General features: G+C 37.2%; 2 protein-coding genes across 3 annotated transcripts; one reads left to right on the top strand and one right to left on the bottom strand.

The window, feature by feature from the left end:
* The first annotated feature begins 5354 nt into the window (after positions 1 to 5354).
* Positions 5355 to 12375, top strand: LOC115705223 (serine/threonine-protein kinase VPS15). The gene is given in 12 exon segments (XM_030632491.2): positions 5355 to 5822; positions 6094 to 6216; positions 6309 to 6354; positions 6445 to 6605; positions 7104 to 7183; positions 7389 to 7494; positions 7704 to 7880; positions 7966 to 8469; positions 8471 to 11134; positions 11219 to 11466; positions 11554 to 11653; positions 11972 to 12375. Coding segments are annotated over 12 exon segments (4662 nt in total). The 5' UTR covers positions 5355 to 5549; the 3' UTR covers positions 12152 to 12375.
* A 214-nt stretch (positions 12376 to 12589) lies between these two features.
* On the bottom strand, positions 12590 to 16418 carry LOC115708100 (probable glutamate carboxypeptidase LAMP1). 2 transcript variants are annotated; one of them, XM_061112408.1, is made up of 12 exons: positions 15264 to 16414; positions 15106 to 15173; positions 14914 to 14995; positions 14724 to 14816; positions 14477 to 14629; positions 14256 to 14324; positions 13916 to 14003; positions 13753 to 13836; positions 13476 to 13564; positions 13251 to 13370; positions 13029 to 13172; positions 12590 to 12941 (listed from the first exon to the last, which is right to left on the bottom strand). In XM_061112408.1, exons 1-12 carry the CDS (start codon positions 16206 to 16208, stop codon positions 12759 to 12761), a joined length of 2118 nt encoding a protein of 705 aa, XP_060968391.1. In that variant the 5' UTR covers positions 16209 to 16414; the 3' UTR covers positions 12590 to 12758. The 2 variants fall into 2 exon arrangements, with proteins under 2 accessions (XP_060968391.1, XP_060968398.1); XM_061112415.1 differs by lacking the exon at positions 12590 to 12941 and having other exon boundaries at positions 13034 to 13168; positions 15264 to 16418.
* Between the last annotated feature and the right edge of the window lie 413 nt (positions 16419 to 16831).

Here is a 16831-nt window from a genome sequence, read left to right as displayed (position 1 = left end):
TTCTGTTAACAGTTTAACATTTCCATCAATTTTTAGCTGTTAACTGCCATAGTAGAATGTCTACGTGTACACAGTGTACACGTGACACAATTTTATTGGTCCACATAAATAAATATTTTAAAAAATGAAAAATTAATTATTTTAAAAATAAAAAATACAAAAATTTATTTTACTTTAAATTTTTTTTTTCTTTTTCTTTTCTTTCCTCATAATCTTTTCCTATTTTTTTTTTTTGTTTTTGTTTTTCTTTTCTTTCTTCTTCTTCTTCTTCTTCTATCCTGACGCCCTCCTCCTCCTCCTCCTCCTTCTTCTTCTTCTTCTTCTTCTTCTTCTTCTTCTTCTTCTTCTTCTATTTTTTTCTCTGCTAAGACAATGGAGCTTCTTCATACACCATCTACAACCAACAATGGCAAAAAAAAGTCAAAGGCAACAAACCCCAAACAAACCTTCCAAAACCCTAACAATGGTGAAAACAACGATACCCACGTATCCCAATCCTAACCTAAACCTAAAACACATATCTTTCACCCTCTCTCTCTCTCTCTCTCTCTCTCTCTCTCTCTCTCTCTCTCTCTCTCACCACCGTGTGTCCTTCCTCAATCCTTCCTCTCTTGCTCACAACTTACCAGACATCAAACTCAACTACATCAACGATACCAGCCCGACGACAACATGACCTCAGACCAGACACTAGCGTACGAGTCACCGACGACGACCAAACTAGCCCAATGAAGACGACATCAGATCGGACACCAGCGTACGGGTCACCTGCAAAGGGAGAAGGAAGTTTTAAAGAAGTGAATCAATGGCACAAACTTCACATAGAGCAGCAATGCCATGGCAAGCTTCTTTCCCCTCTGCCTCATCTTCAAATGCAGCGAGAATAATTAGAAGAATCCAGATCTAATCTAAATAGTAAATGGGTTCTTCTATTTGGCATCAGCGTGGCTCACACATGAAGAAAGGGAAAGACGAAAGGGAGCAGGCCAGATTGAGAGAGAGCTTCGAGGTTCTAGGTTTGTAGTGCACGGAGAAAGGGGTGTGCAGTTGTTTCGACAGTGGTGGTGACGGTGGGCAGTTGTGAGGGTTGTTGTTGGTGGTGGTGGTAGTCACCAATTGTGGTGGATGGTGATGGTGGCTTCGACGGGGATGGCAGCTAGGGAATTAGGGCAATGAGAGAGAGAGAACGAGAAGAAGAGAAAGAATTTGTTAGAGAATTAAGGTTTTTTTTTTTTTTTTTTTTTTTTTTTTTTAATTTTAAATTTTTTAATTTGTTTTATGTTTTTTTAAGGAATTAGAATTGTTTTATGTTTTTTTTATTTGTTATTTTTTTATTTTTAAATTAGTTTATTTTATTTTTTTAATTTTTTAAATAGTTATTTATGTGGACCAATAAAATTATTCCATGTGTACACAGTGTCCACGTAGACAACACAGTGTGTACACATAAATAGTCCAACGTGACACTTAACACTTAAAAATAGATAGAAAAGGCTAAGTATTAACAGAACATAGTTTAAGAGGTTTTATTACCAAAGTTTTAGAATTGAGGATTAGTTGTAATAAACTAAGTGTTGGAAATTATTTTACCAGAATCTTAGATCTACTCACAAGTATGTTGTTTAACACCCTAAATATGAACTTTTTAAAACGATAAAATAAACACATATTAAGTTAAGAAAATCTTACATTGATGCAGCAGAATTAATGTCTCCTTCCACTCAGATCTCTAACCCTTGTATCCTTTCTGTCGCAGAGTATTATCAAGATCTGAGCCCGAATGTCCTTCTCTTTGTGTGTGATCCTTCACAGTCTTCCAATCTATGATTGAGTTACCACTTGCTGTGTGTGGGCACTTACTCTATCATTAAGGTTCGAAATTTATGAAGAAGAAAAGAGAAAGGGGATTTCGGCTATAGAGAGAAAAGGGAAGGCTCAGTTTTTCTGAATAGAGAATTTTCTGACAGAAAAGGTTATTCAAAGTTATGATTTTGACTGAGCCATCACAATCTATTTATAGGCAACTACTAGGTTTAGGTTAGGAATTATTTGGCATTAAAATAATGAAAATATAAATTTGAAAAACCACTTTAAGTGGCCGGCCATGGTGTGTAATGGGCCCCACTTGGTTTTTGCAGTTTTCACAAATTTTATTTCTATTTTCTCAAAAATGCCAATTTTCCAATTCTAACCATTTAAATGCCAAAACTAATTATTTAATAACTAAAATAGATTATTAAATAATATTGTCATTTAATTTAATTATTAATTAGACATATAAAGTCTATTAATAAATAAATAAACCTAGAATCTCTTTTCTTTACAATTTCGCCCGTGCTTAGTGAAAATTCACAAATTAGACATAGTCTAACTTTAGAATTATAATTGATTAATCACAAATCAATTATTGAGTCTTACAAACAGTATATTCTCAACTAGAATGGGGACCATGGATCTATATGATGAGCTTCCAATAAGTGAACCGAATCTACTAAGTAAATTCCTACTTATTAATTCTTCGTTGAATCCACTCTTAGAACTTAGAATTGCACTCTCAGGCTTATATAGAGCATATTATATGTTCCACGATATAGATATGCTATCTCATTTAACCATTGTTATAATCTTATTGTGATCAAAGATCCTCTATATAGATGATTTACATCGAGATGGGATAATTTTACCGTTCTCACCCCTCAATGTATTTTGCCCCTTAAAACACTTAGCTACCTGTAAATGATGTTTAGTGATCTAAGAATTAGTCACTTAAACAAGAGCTCATCCATTTACTTCTATTTATCTAAGCTCGAAGGGAATCATCACTTAACTTCTATACACCAGTAGAAGCTATAGATTCCATATTTATGTTCAGCACTCCCACTCAATCATACTATCATGTTCCCAAAATATACGTATCACCCTGACCCAAAAGTAGGCTTAACTAATAAATCAAAGAACATGAATAGCACTCATGAGTTGAGCCTAAGCATATCAGGATTTAGATTCTTTTAATCTTAAGATCAACTACTGATATTGACTTGGAAAGATACAACGGTAAGTTTATAATATCTTAACTAAGTTGCAATATCGGTCCAGTCCAATGTATACTCCATACATTCGAAACTAGTATACTTTACTAATGTCCTGGAAAGAACATAACACTTACTCCAAGTGTAAGTACACATCATCGCTGATTATCACATTAGTGTAAATCTAAAACACTGATGAAACAGGGACTTAGTCTTTTGATTCATATGATCACAATCACATTCCACTGTGTTGACGATACTGTAATTGTGAATAAACATATGATCTGGATTTAACTGATTTTGTGTATAAATGTAATAAACATATTAAACCATTAGCATGTAAAATTCATGCAAACATAAATCACTTCAAATTTCTTATATTGATAACTAATTAGATTATAAAGGGTTTTATTTAGGGCACAAAACCCAACACTAAGCACTTATGGAGATTATGATACAAATTAATCATAAATGTAAACATAATTTTTTTATTTTTTCTGTTTTCAAATCATTATTACTGTCTATTAAAAAAATAAAACCAGTATCTCTATCCAAATATCATCATGCTTTTTAATTTTAAGATCACACTCCAATCACAAATTTAATTTTATAAAGCTCAAAAATAATAAAGGGTTAATTTCACAAATGCACAAAAACAACAAAAAAATAATAAAAATACGGATTTACGGAATTTTAAACAGTTTTACTATTTTTATTTGATTTTATTTACATAAAATACGGTATTTTTATGTTGAAATTTTGTTCATTTGTTGTTAATTTTTTGTTATATGTATGTTATTTTTTGTTGTTATTTTGATGTTATTTTCATAGGGAAATTTCATTTTTAATGCTTAAAAAAACACCCTTTAACAAAATTTAGACTCCTAATTAATTTATACAATCAAATGCTATTATTTTCAATTTTTACCCAATCTACCCTCCCTTTCATTTTCCTTCTCTCTCTTTGTCTCTTTCTCTTCCTCACTCTCTCTTCTTCTTCCTCGCACCACCGAGACCAACCAGATCCAGGCACCAAGACCACCCAACCACCACTACCGAACATCCTTTCCTCCACCACCGAACCTTTTCATCTATCCAAAAACCCAGACGAAACCCAGAGGCCCAAGACCGGTCGGACCTCCATAGCACTCAAGCATCGAAAAACCCAGAGGCCCCGAACCTCTGTCTCCGTCTTCATCTTCGTGTTTATTTTTTTTATTGGATTTTTTATTACATTTATCGATAGGTTATCGATAGGTTATCGATAGTTTATCGATGACATTTATCGATAGGTTATTAATAGTATATCGATGACATTTATTGATAAGTTGTCGATAGGTTATCGATAGGTTATCGATGATTTCTGTTTGCACACAAAAAAAGCAGTGTGTAGACAAAACCATCGATAAACTATCGACAAAGTATCGATAACCTATCGATAATTCCATTTTGGCCAGAAAATCATACCCTCCACCACCATCTAATGTCTCAAACAAATACGAATTCAATGAGCTTCTGATTGGGGGAGGGTTAAATGGGCGGTGGGGAATGGCGATGGTGGTTGAGAGAAGTCGAGGAGGAGGAAGAGAAAAAGATTTGGGTAGGTGAGATTTGGGGGTTGTTGGATTAAGTTTTGGGTAGATGAGGAGGTTCAGTGGTGGAGGAGAAGAGGTTCAGTGGTGGTGGTTGGTGGTCTGCCTGAGTTTGAGGGAAAGAGAGTGAGGAAGAGAAAGAGACAAAGAGAGAAGGAAAATGAAAGGGGGGCATTTTAGGTAGAAATTGAAAACAATAGCATTAAATTGTATAAATTAATTATGAGTCTAAATTTTGTTAAAATGTATTTTTTTAAGCATTAAAAATGAAATTTCCCTTTTTATATTACTTTTATGTTGTTTTCTTGTTGATTTTATGTTGTTTTCGTATTATTTATTGGAAAACTGTAAAAATGTAAAAAAATATTCTTTGAACGTAAAAATGTAAATATTTTACAAAAAATAGTACCTTATGTAATTATTCCAATAATAAATGCCATTAGAATCAATCACATTTTAATTTTTATTTCAACATCACTATTTTAAAAAAAAAACAATTTTATAATCACAAACCAATTATCTTCTAAAAAATCTAATAAATATAAATCAGAAAATCAGAAAAATAACCATAAAAAAAAGGAAAAAAATAATAATAATAAGAGAAGGTGGTCCACCTAAGCCTTCTCTGGGTGGGCCCAGTCTATGTTAAAACCAATCACATAACGCCACGTGTAAAGAAACGTGAATCTAGTCCAGAAGGAAGAAACTTCGAATAAAACGCACGGAGTCCCGTTTCGAAACTCCGAAGGTGGCCCAAAAGTATTAGACGACCCAAACCAGAAGCAAACGCAGGCACTCATCCACCCCAGCTTTACCATCGTCTTCCTCTTTGCTCATCTCTCCTTCCCTGATAAAGATTAACAATGGCGACTGCGGCCATCTGAGAACGGAACTAACCGGCGAATAATGCGAAATTGACCGCCGAAACATGGGTAACAAGATTGCTCGTACGACCCAAGTCTCGGCTTCCGAGTACTACCTCCACGACCTTCCTTCTTCCTACAATTTAGTCCTCAAGGAGGTTCTAGGGCGTGGTCGCTTCCTCAAGTCGATTCTCTGCAAGCATGACGAGGGTTTGGTACTCGTCAAGGTATATTTCAAGCGTGGCGACAATATCGATCTTCGGGAGTACGAACGCCGTCTCTTTCACATCAAGGAGACATTACGTGGCCTTGAATTCCCTCACGTCTGGCCATTTCAGGTTCAATTCCTATCTTATTGTTTGATTTTGGAATATTTTGTTGGTTTGTGATTGGCAACCGAGAAAGTTGTACGGGAATTGAACGGAAAGTTGGGCTTTCTCGGGGGTCGTTGATTTATACTTGTGTGATGTACTTAGAAGTACTTGAATGGACAATTCATGCTTCCAGCTTCGGTTTCGGTTTGGTTATACTGGAAGTTGAACGAGATTATGATTTTTGGTGACAATTAGTTGCTATTTTTGAATTGCTAAAGGTGTTTGTTTTTGGCAGTTCTGGCAAGAAACTGATAAAGCAGCCTATCTTTTGAGGCAATACTTCTTCAATAACCTGCATGATCGATTAAGTACGCGTCCTTTTCTGAGTCTCGTAGAGAAGAGATGGTTGGCCTTTCAGGTATCTATTTACTATCTTATTTGTTTTGTGTATGTTGTGACTATGTCTATGTATGATTCCTTGAAACATGTTATATACTTGTGGTGGTGCAGCTACTTCTTGCCGTGAAACAATGCCATGAGAAAGGAGTTTGCCACGGTGAGCTAACTTGATTAGGAAATTTCTATTGGTAGTATTAGTATACCATCTTCACGATTATGTAAGTTTGTTCAATTTTTGAATTTGTAGGTGATATTAAGTGCGAGAATGTTCTTGTCACTTCCTGGAACTGGCTTTACCTTGTGGACTTTGCATCATTCAAACCAACTTACATTCCCTATGATGACCCTTCTGATTTCTCGTTTTTCTTTGATACCGGAGGAAGAAGGCTTTGTTATCTTGCTCCCGAGGTTGGTTCTTGACTTTTCTTTTATCTACTTACCTTTTTTGTTATATGTGCTAGTTGAAAGAACTTTTGGGACTCATTATTGAGAACTGAACCTTGTGATTATGTTAGTTGCCATTATTTGTTGGAGAATCTTCCTTCTATTTATTTGTGTTCTGATGTACTTATTTACATGAACATGTAGTTTTTAAGTCAATGTCATGTAGTTGCATGTTCATAAATTTTTGAGACAGCGTCGTGCTTGATATTTCTCGAGGCAATGATGCTGGTGGATTTGATTGTATGGTTGATTTCTGAATTTTTAAGCATGAAAGTCCTTTTACATTCTGTGTATTATCAAGCATCTAGACTGTACTTTCATTTTCTCATCCTTCACTTTTTTAGCAATTTTATTTGTGTGGACAGTGGACAATCTTAAATATTGTTGATTGCATGACTACTTGTTCATTCTAAAAGGTGATCAGTTGTTAATTAATTACTTCCAAAATTCTCCAAATTTCAGAGATTTTATGAGCATGGAGGCGAGATGCAGGTCGCACAAGATGCACCTTTAAGGCCTTCTATGGACATCTTTGCTGTAGGGTGAGTTATAGTTATCATCTTTAGCTCATTATGTGTTTTGACTTTTGAGATTTTAGGTCAAGATAAATTTTTAGATTTTGGCACTAGATATGACTTAGAACCTTCTAGTGAGTGTTTTAAGCTTAAATACTATATAATTTGTGTTCTCTTATGACTTAAATCATGTCCTACAATGTGTATAATTCTGTTATATTACCCTTTTCAGGTGTGTAATTGCAGAGCTTTTTCTTGAGGGTCAGCCACTATTTGAACTCTCTCAACTTCTTGCTTATCGCAGAGGGCAATATGATCCCAGTCAACTTCTTGAAAAGGTACTTCCCTCTCCTCTTCGTCTAAAAACTTGAAGAATATTATTTTCCCACGTTGCGCTCTACCTCACTGCGCTCATGCATCTTATTGTCTTTTATTTGGCTTATTCTAATTCACTCCTGTTGGTGTGGACATAAATATGAAAGTCACTTATGTTTCTCTTTCACTCTTCTCTTATTAATTCTTTTATCTGTTTACCCTATGATTGCAGATCCCTGATTCTGGAATCCGCAAAATGATTCTTCATATGATTCAGTTGGAACCAGAGTCACGACTTTCTGCTGCTAACTATCTGCAGGATTATATGACCATTGTGTTTCCAAGCTATTTCTCTCCGTTTCTGCATAACTTCTTCTGCTTCTGGAATCCTCTTAATTCTGATATGAGGGTAAATAATAATGTAACATTTTTTGAGACTTATTATTTTGTAATTTTCAGCTGTGTAAAAGGTACTGTATATATGGTTTTTGTAGGTTGTTCTGTGCCAAAGCTTTTTCCATGAGATTCTGAAGCAAATGATGAGCACTAGGTCTACTGAAGGGAATGGTACAGGACTGGCTATGATTCCAAAAGAAAACACTGAAAGTGGTATACAATCTGAAGAGATGATTGCAAAGCAGAACCCAACTTTGGAAAAGGAATCGTCCTTAAAGAGGGATGAAATAGATAAAGGTTTAAATAGTGAACATATTGAAACTCTTGGTGATATCAATTCCCTGCTGAGAGATGTAAAAAAAAGTAATCACTATTCTGGTAATAAGCCTATCCTTGAAGATGTTCATAGTTCTGAACTTTCCCAAAATTTTAGGAACTACGGCATGCAATCTCCTGGTGAGCTACTTCAAACCATTTCCAGTGCATTCAGGAGAAATGATCACCCCTTTATGAAAAAGATTACGTTGAATGATTTGAATTTGTTAATGTCCAAGCATGACAGCCAGACAGATACCTTTGATGTGCCTTTTTTGCCACTTCCCTGAAGATGGTATGACATGTGAGGGCATGGTTTTAATTACCTCTCTTCTATGTTCCTGCATACGCAATGTCAAGTTACCACATTTAAGGAGGAGGGCAATACTCTTTCTTAAGTGCTCTGCATTATACATTGATGATGAGGATCGCTTGCAACGAGTGCTTCCATATGTTATTGCAATGCTTTCTGATTCAGCAGCAATTGTACGTTGTGCAGCCTTGGAAACTTTGTGTGACATCCTGCCTTTAGTCCGAGATTTTCCTCCTAGTGATGCGAAAATATTTCCTGAATACATTCTTCCCATGCTTTCCATGCTTCCTGATGACCCAGAGGAAAGCGTGAGAATATGTTATGCAAGCAATATTGCTCAATTAGCACTAACGGCTTATGGTTTCTTAATTCATTCAATAAGCTTGAGTGAGGCTGGGGTTCTTGATGAACAGAAGCCAATTCAATCATCTAGTAGATCTTCTGGTCGTCTACAGAGGGCTAACAGTGATGCACAACTTGCCCAATTAAGGAAGTCTATAGCTGAGGTTGTTCAAGAACTTGTTATGGGTCCAAAGCAAACTCCAAATATCAGGAGAGCACTCCTTCAGGACATTAGCAACCTATGCTGCTTCTTTGGCCAGAGACAGAGTAATGATTTTCTCTTACCTATCCTCCCTGCTTTTCTAAATGACCGGGATGAACAACTAAGAACAGTATTTTACGGACAAATTGTGTATGTCTGCTTCTTTGTGGGTCAAAGAAGTGTAGAGGAGTATCTTTTACCTTACATTGAGCAGGCTTTAATTGATACTACGGAGGCTGTCATTGTCAATGCATTGGATTGTTTGGCCATTCTATGCAAAAGCAGTTTTCTAAGGAAGAGGATACTCCTCGAAATGATAGAGCGTGCCTTTCCATTGATATGTTATCCTAGTCAATGGGTACGAAGGTTAGCTGTCACTTTCATTGGTGCTAGTAGTGAAAGTTTAGGTGCAGTAGATTCTTATGTCTTCCTTGCCCCTGTTATCCGGCCATTCCTGCGGAGACAACCATCATCACTAGCTTCTGAAAAAGCTCTACTTTCATGTTTAAAGCCCCCAGTCTCAAGACAGATATTTTACCAAGTCTTAGAAAATGCCAGGAGTTCAGACATGCTTGAAAGACAAAGAAAGATATGGTACAATTCATCACCACAATCAAAACAATGGGAAACTTTGGATTTACTTCAGAAAGTGGTTGCTGATTTTAATCCTGCAAAGAGTTGGCCTGACAAGCAACAAAATTATGAAAGCTCAATGCCTGCATTCAATTCGATGCAACAAGCTGAGCGGAGTGAATATGATGATGGTGAGGCTAAGTTGAGAACTATGGGAAGCTTAATACACAATTCTTCTAGTGCTGTTGAACTTTATGATCCCTTGAGTTCTGAAAAGTTGCAATTCTCAGGTTTTATGATGCCACAAGGAAGTGGTGTGAATAGTTTTATGGGAGATAAACCATCAGAAGGAATACCCTTGTACTCCTTTAGCATGGACAAACGGGCAGCGGGAAATCCTTCTGCAGCATCTGATTCTCTGTTACAAGTGAACTCTGGTGGATTTGGTGCATCGTCCTTGCCTTGGATGGATCCTTCAAATAAATCATTTAGCTTGGCTAGTTCAGTTCCGGCACCTAAGCTTGTGTCAGGTTCTTTCAGCATAAGCAGTGGATCTAAACAGTTCTACAGAGTTGTACATGAACCAGATGGCCGGGAAAATGATCAAACATCATATGTCAGTACCAAGTTTCAAGATATGGGATTATCTAGTTCTGCAAAAGGAGGTTCTGTTCCCTTGGAAGTTGCCTCCTCCCAAACTGAACTAACAGGATTGCCATCTTTTACACGAACATCATCAATTTCAGATTCAGGGTGGAGGCCTCGTGGGGTATTGGTTGCTCACCTTCAGGAGCATCGCTCTGCTGTCAATGACCTAGCTATTTCAACTGATCATAGTTTTTTTGTGAGTGCATCTGATGATTCTACGGTCAAGGTATGGGATTCAAGGAAGTTGGAGAAGGACATTTCATTCAGGTCAAGGTTAACTTATCACCTAGAGGGAAGCCGGGCCCTATGTGCCACAATGCTCCGGGGTTCTGCTCAAGTTGTAGTAGGAGCATGTGATGGTATGATCCATATATTTTCTGTTGATTACATCACCAGGGGTCTTGGTAATGTTGTTGAGAAATATTCTGGTATTGCCGATATCAAAAAGAAGGATATCAAGGAAGGTGCCATACTTAGCCTTTTGAACCACTCCACTGATAACACAGCAAGTCAGACAGTTATGTACAGCACCCAAAATTGCGGGATCCATCTTTGGGATACAAGAACAAGTTCAAATTCCTGGACTTTAAACTCAGTTCCTGAAAATGGCTATGTATCTTCTTTGGTCACAGGTCCTTGTGGTAATTGGTTTGTCTCAGGATCTTCAAGGGGTGAACTTACTCTTTGGGATCTTAGATTCTTGATACCTGTGAACTCTTGGCAGTACCCTCTTGTGTGCCCTATTGAGAAGATGTGCCTTTTTGTTCCTCCTCCAAATGCATCTACATCTACTGCTGTAAGGCCCCTTGTCTATGTTGCTGCAGGTTGCAACGAAGTTTCCCTTTGGAATGCAGAGGATGGAATTTGCCACCAGGTATAGAGAACTTTTTTATTCATAAGGATTAAGGTGGTGACGGTTCATATATTATTCTTATGTATATTCTTGTTTTTCTTGCAGGTCTTGAAGGTAGCAAACTACGACAGCGATGCTGAAATGTCAGACATTCTTTGGGCCTTGGGCAAACCACTAAGTCGGGGAAATTCTAAACCGGACGTGAGGCGTAATGTCAACCCCAAGTACAGAGTTAATGAATTGCAAGAACCCCCACCACGTCTTCCTGGTATTCGTTCACTGATTCCCTTACCTGGGGGTGATTTGTTAACTGGGGGTACTGACTTGAAGATTCGTCGATGGGATCATTGCAGGTTTGGTTTGGTTTGATCTGAATTATTTGTTCCATTCCTTGCAATAAAGGGAGACTTAATTTTCATTCATAATTCTAAATTTTGCAGTCCTGATCGAAGTTACTCTGTATGTGGGCCAAATGGAAATGAAGTTGTGAATGATGAATTCTTTAAAACAAGTTCTAATTTTGGGGCGCAAATTGTACAGGTATGTAGATGAATAGGGCTTCTTACTTGAGGATCTTTTTAAGTTTGTTAGGTTAGTAGATAGTGTAATTTACATGTAGTACATACACAATCCACTGCTTTGCTGCTAATATTTAGTAATACCTTTACATATATTTCCCCTGTTAGCTCTTTTTAATTCCTACTATACAAATTACAAGTTTATTCCATGTTCTTGGTAGGCTCTTTATCTACGTTTTGATTTTGTAAGAGAAATTGAATTTTTTATGTAGCAGTTCCCTTGAACTTATTCACTATTAATGCATGATGCTGAATTCAATATTTCTTTTGTGTCGAGCAGGAGAAAAAGAGACGACTTCCTTCAGCAGGTAAGAACTCAGCCAAGACAGTTCTGACTGCTGCTGCTACTGATACTGCTGGCTGTCATCGTGATTCCATTCTCTCATTGGCTTCTGTCAAACTCAATCAAAGACTCTTAATATCAAGCAGTAGAGATGGAGCTATCAAGGTCTGGAAGTGAATAAACAAACTGTAAAAGTCTTATTTGACCTCGTGTATATAATTTAGTCAGTTGAAGTTGTACATATATATATCTCGCCTCTAATAAAGCTTTTGATTAGGCACAAATATACCTCATATCAACTATATGGGCATATTTTATTTAGCTCATTTTGTACAGTTTGGAAGGATATAGGTTTTTACATTTTTTATTATTTATAAAAATCCTCTCGTTATATTGCTTCATTTTGTGGGAGCGTGACGCCATTCCAACTCATGTGTATACGGTTGTCAATATGATTTTACTTGATTATTCTTCACACTAAATTCTATTGTGGTGTTATTTATTTATGTATTAAACCATTTCTCTAACCACATTCCTTATGAACACACGAAATCATTTCAAGGGAGAAACCTGATTCTCTGCATTTCGTTCAACTGCAACCGTCAGATCAATGGATGGGATGGAATGAGTGGACATTGGAAAGTTTTTAATCATTAGAAGTATAAATACATCAAACCAAGTCTAACTACATAATCTAATACATAAAACAAATCTTATAATACATAACATGTTTCCTATTTCACCAAAAAGAGAAAAAATGCTCCCAATATAAACGCATACATTCTCATGTGAGTACACCGTTAAGAACCTGCGAGGCTTGCTTGACAGCTCTGGAGACCCTCCAAATTTCATGTTGAGCTAGTTTCCAAGACTCAGCTGTGTTCAATTTGTTTGCCATTTCAACAGCATCATCAATGCCAGGAAAGGATTTAGATCCATAGTCATCATACTTGGAAGGTCCATAAACCTGCCATTGCCAACCAAAGTTATTCTTTTCTCAAGTAAAATGCACTAGTTGGAAAATGTGAAAAGAGCAAATAAAGAAGAAACTTACCAAATGCTTATACCATGACCTTTCTAAAAGTCCATCTCGGTCTGTAAATGCTCGTTCAGCCATCATGAGTCTGTCATTAAGCTCTCTCAGCTTGGATTGATCTTTCCTCCAAATGGATTTCCAACCTTTGTTTTCTACCACTGCCTTGAGAGAAATCACATTTTCAATACGTGACAATGCCCATTTTATGCACTATCATAAAACTTTAAGCAGTGGTAGTACCTTTTTCTGGTTGTTTATTATGGTGGCAGCTTTTCTAAGCTCCTCTATTGACTTGAAGAGAGGAGTTAAGCTGATATCCTTGTTACCTTTGATCTCAATCTCCAATTCCTTTGTGTATTTCTGAGTTCAGAAATTCAATTCATTATGATAATTTTGCTAAAAACTTTTATAACAAAATACTTTATCTTATGCATAATTTGCTACATTAGCTAAATCCATTTATACCTGAAGCTCTTCAGCATAGGATAGATAATCGAAAGGCAAGACCTCCGCGTCTGCTAGCCAAAGAGCTACCAAACCCCACACACTTGCCACTGTTTCTCAGTATGAATAGAACTATTTTCAGATGTGTTTATATTACTCGAAACTTAATAATAACATAGTATACAACAATAAAATGTTATATTTTCTCTTAATTCTATGCATTGAAAGGAATTTTTTCATGGATCAACAAGTGAAAACAATAATAATATGATGGATTTAAGGTGTTTTCATGTCTGACCTGCAACATGCCTTTGAAACATAGGGTCCCCAAACTTTTTCATCCAAACATAGTCATCGTACAATGAATGATAGACAGGGAATCCTGCAATTTTTCAAGTCATTTATATTTCAGACTGAAGTTTACACGGTTGAACAACTGTCAAAAATTACATTGTCCATACCATTGTCAAAAGCTATCATAGTTGCTGGAATTCCTATGTGTTGAACAAAAGCTGCGAAATCTGACCCTCCTCCTCCTAACCTCCCAATCTTTTGTGTGACAAGAACAAGTTTTGTAAGAGTTGGTAGTTTCCATTAGGATTTTAGAACTTGATCAATGAAACGAAAACCATGTAAAAGGGCATCTATTACCTAAAATGATCAAGAGTTGAATTACTACTGTTATGTTAACAATAGAGAAATCAGTGCCCAGTCATACTTCACTCTTTTAATTTATATCAGGGGCATGCAGTTTATCTCTTCTGAACCCAATATGAAGCAGTTAGCAAGTTAGTTACATACCTTCACAGGATTGCTTGAAGCTAGCCATAAATCGTACACAGTCCGCGACGAGTTATCTGGGTCTTGAACCTTCAAAGGAAAGAATTCAATTTAGGATATGATAGAGGACTAGTCTCATAATTTGCAGGACAAAAAAAAACAGAAAAATTGATACTCTCAAACTTATAAACAAACATTAAGAACTGAGTAGTACACATGTCTGGTAGTATTAATGTGATTACCTGCTGAGTAGCTTGTATGAGTAAATCATCAAGCTGTGGAGTTGCAGAGGCATAGAACATTGGTTCAGATACAGCACAGTCAACATTCAAGTAAGCCACAGCTCTTGAAGCTAGCAACTCCCTGTTCTCTTCTACCCACTCAGTTGATCCAAGCTGCAAATAAACATTGGTAAATTGGCTATTGACCAAGACTATATTACATACTAAGAATTTCTTCTGTTGTGAACACAGAGAGAGGGAGAGAGACCAGGCCAAATTCCTCAGCATCCCAGTTGCACAAAATGATAGTTCGTCGAGGCTTCCACCCTCTTTTTTGCAGCTTCCCTAGTCTCTGAGCTATCTACATTATACACGAATCAAACTTAGTACAGATTGTGATGTCTACTATAGCACTTTGGCCAGTTTATGTGTGTGGAGGATGAATAGGGTTCCCAAACCTCTAGTAAAGCTGCAGTTCCACTATTTGGATCAACAGCACCAAATGTCCAGGCATCTCGATGATTACCCAGAATCACAAATCTACAAAATAATTCCTAATTAAGCCAACTCTACTCAAGTCTCAAATCAAACCAAAGTCGTTTGACTTTATCTAGTTCTTACAAAAGTCAAAACAAATATAAAAAACATACCGATCAGGCTCTTCTGCTCCTTCAATCACACCAATAACATTCTCAATTGTCCCAATCACAAGCTCCCCCTGAAAAATTGCATACCCCACACTCCAATTCACTCACCAATTCCATACCAAAAAAAAAAAAAAACAGTATATAATTAATAGTTACTCAACTGTGTAACTCAAGTTCACAATTCCCGGACCAGGTCCAACTCTGTAAACAGGGGCGTCAACGCTCCCTTGCCAATCATCGTTTGCCACCTGTCCACCGATCGACATAAGTATCAACTCACCATCTTTACCGGACACAGGCAGCGAAGGTATCATCGGAACTTCACCACTTTCCTCAACCTCAGTCTCCGAAATCCTTTCACATTCCTCTGTACTCGCCCACCCAGGCGTGGTAGGATCCCCAAGCGCATTATAAGTAGTACCCATCTGGACCCCACTTGGCGGCATCCACCGAGCTCCACCGCCGCCGCCGCCGTAGTCCTTCCTATCAGTATAAACTAACGCCCCAATCGCCCCAGCCTTGTACGCGTTACGAATAATATCACCTCTGAATATTTCTCCATACCTTGCCAAGACTACGGAGCCGTTCACGCTCACACCCATCTCCCTCAGCGTCGCGTAGTCTTCCACGCGTCCGTAGTTTACGTAGACCACCGGCCCGACGGCAGTGCCGGACTTGGCGTAGGCGTGGAACGTGGGAACGACTTCTTTAGCCGCGTCGGCGTAAGGGTCTTCGTCGTAGACTTCCTGTCGGAGCTCGAACTCGTGGGGCGGATCCGGCGGCGGAGGGATCAACTTCAGTGAACGCGAAACGGGGTAGCTCAGGGCGACGCGGTAGGAGGTTATGTGGGTGGGAATGTCGGAGGAGGTGAAGATGGAATAGACGTAGGCGGCGGCTTCGGCGTTGGCGGCTGAGCCGGCGATGTGGGGGCGGCGCGTGAGGGTGTATAGGTGGTGGGATATGGATGCATTATCAGATAAGGAAGTGTAGAGGGAATGGTATGTGGATTTGGGAACCGGTGAGAGGAGGTAGAAGACGAAGGAGCTGACTATGGCTATAAAAGTTGCTGTTTTAAGCATTATTTTTTTGGTTTTTCCAATCAACATATTTATATAGATATATAGATATATAAATAGTTTATGTGATCAGTGTTATGGCTTTTGTGTCTCTTTTATTGAGATTATACTACAGTTTATGACTGGTTTTAGTAACAAAACCAGCTCTGAAAATCCATGGAAGTAAACGAAAGAGACATTGCTTAATGCTTATGCTATTTTTGCTAGTTAAGTTAAAGTCGGTTCTTTTTTGGATAATATGATATGATAATGATGTCATGATAGCTTAATAATAATAATACATGTCCAAAAATTATTGGTTAGTTATTAATTTAACATAAAACAAGGTACATTTGTTCCAAGCTTCAAAATTTATACCATAATGATAGAAAGGAGATGGGATCCAACATAGAATATTTAAGAAGATAAAGGAAGTTATTTGTATAACATATTAAATTAACTATTTAGAAAGAGACATAATTTTTTTTTTTTTTTAAGAAAATGTAATAAATCGTTTTCGTTTGAATTTATCATTGTCTTATACTAGCTTTTTATATAAACCTTTTCCGTGAAGTTTAGGTTACTAAAAAGACAAGGGCAGTTCTTTTTCAATAAAAATCTAACTTTGATGTAAACTAACATGCATGCTTAAATTTTCTTGGGACTAACTTAGT

This window comes from Cannabis sativa, chromosome 1 (assembly GCF_029168945.1).
Source record: "Cannabis sativa cultivar Pink pepper isolate KNU-18-1 chromosome 1, ASM2916894v1, whole genome shotgun sequence".
Classification (NCBI taxonomy): Eukaryota; Viridiplantae; Streptophyta; class Magnoliopsida; order Rosales; family Cannabaceae; genus Cannabis; species Cannabis sativa.
The sequence above is the reverse complement of the archived record's forward strand: the minus strand, read 5'-3'. Positions and strand labels throughout refer to the sequence as shown.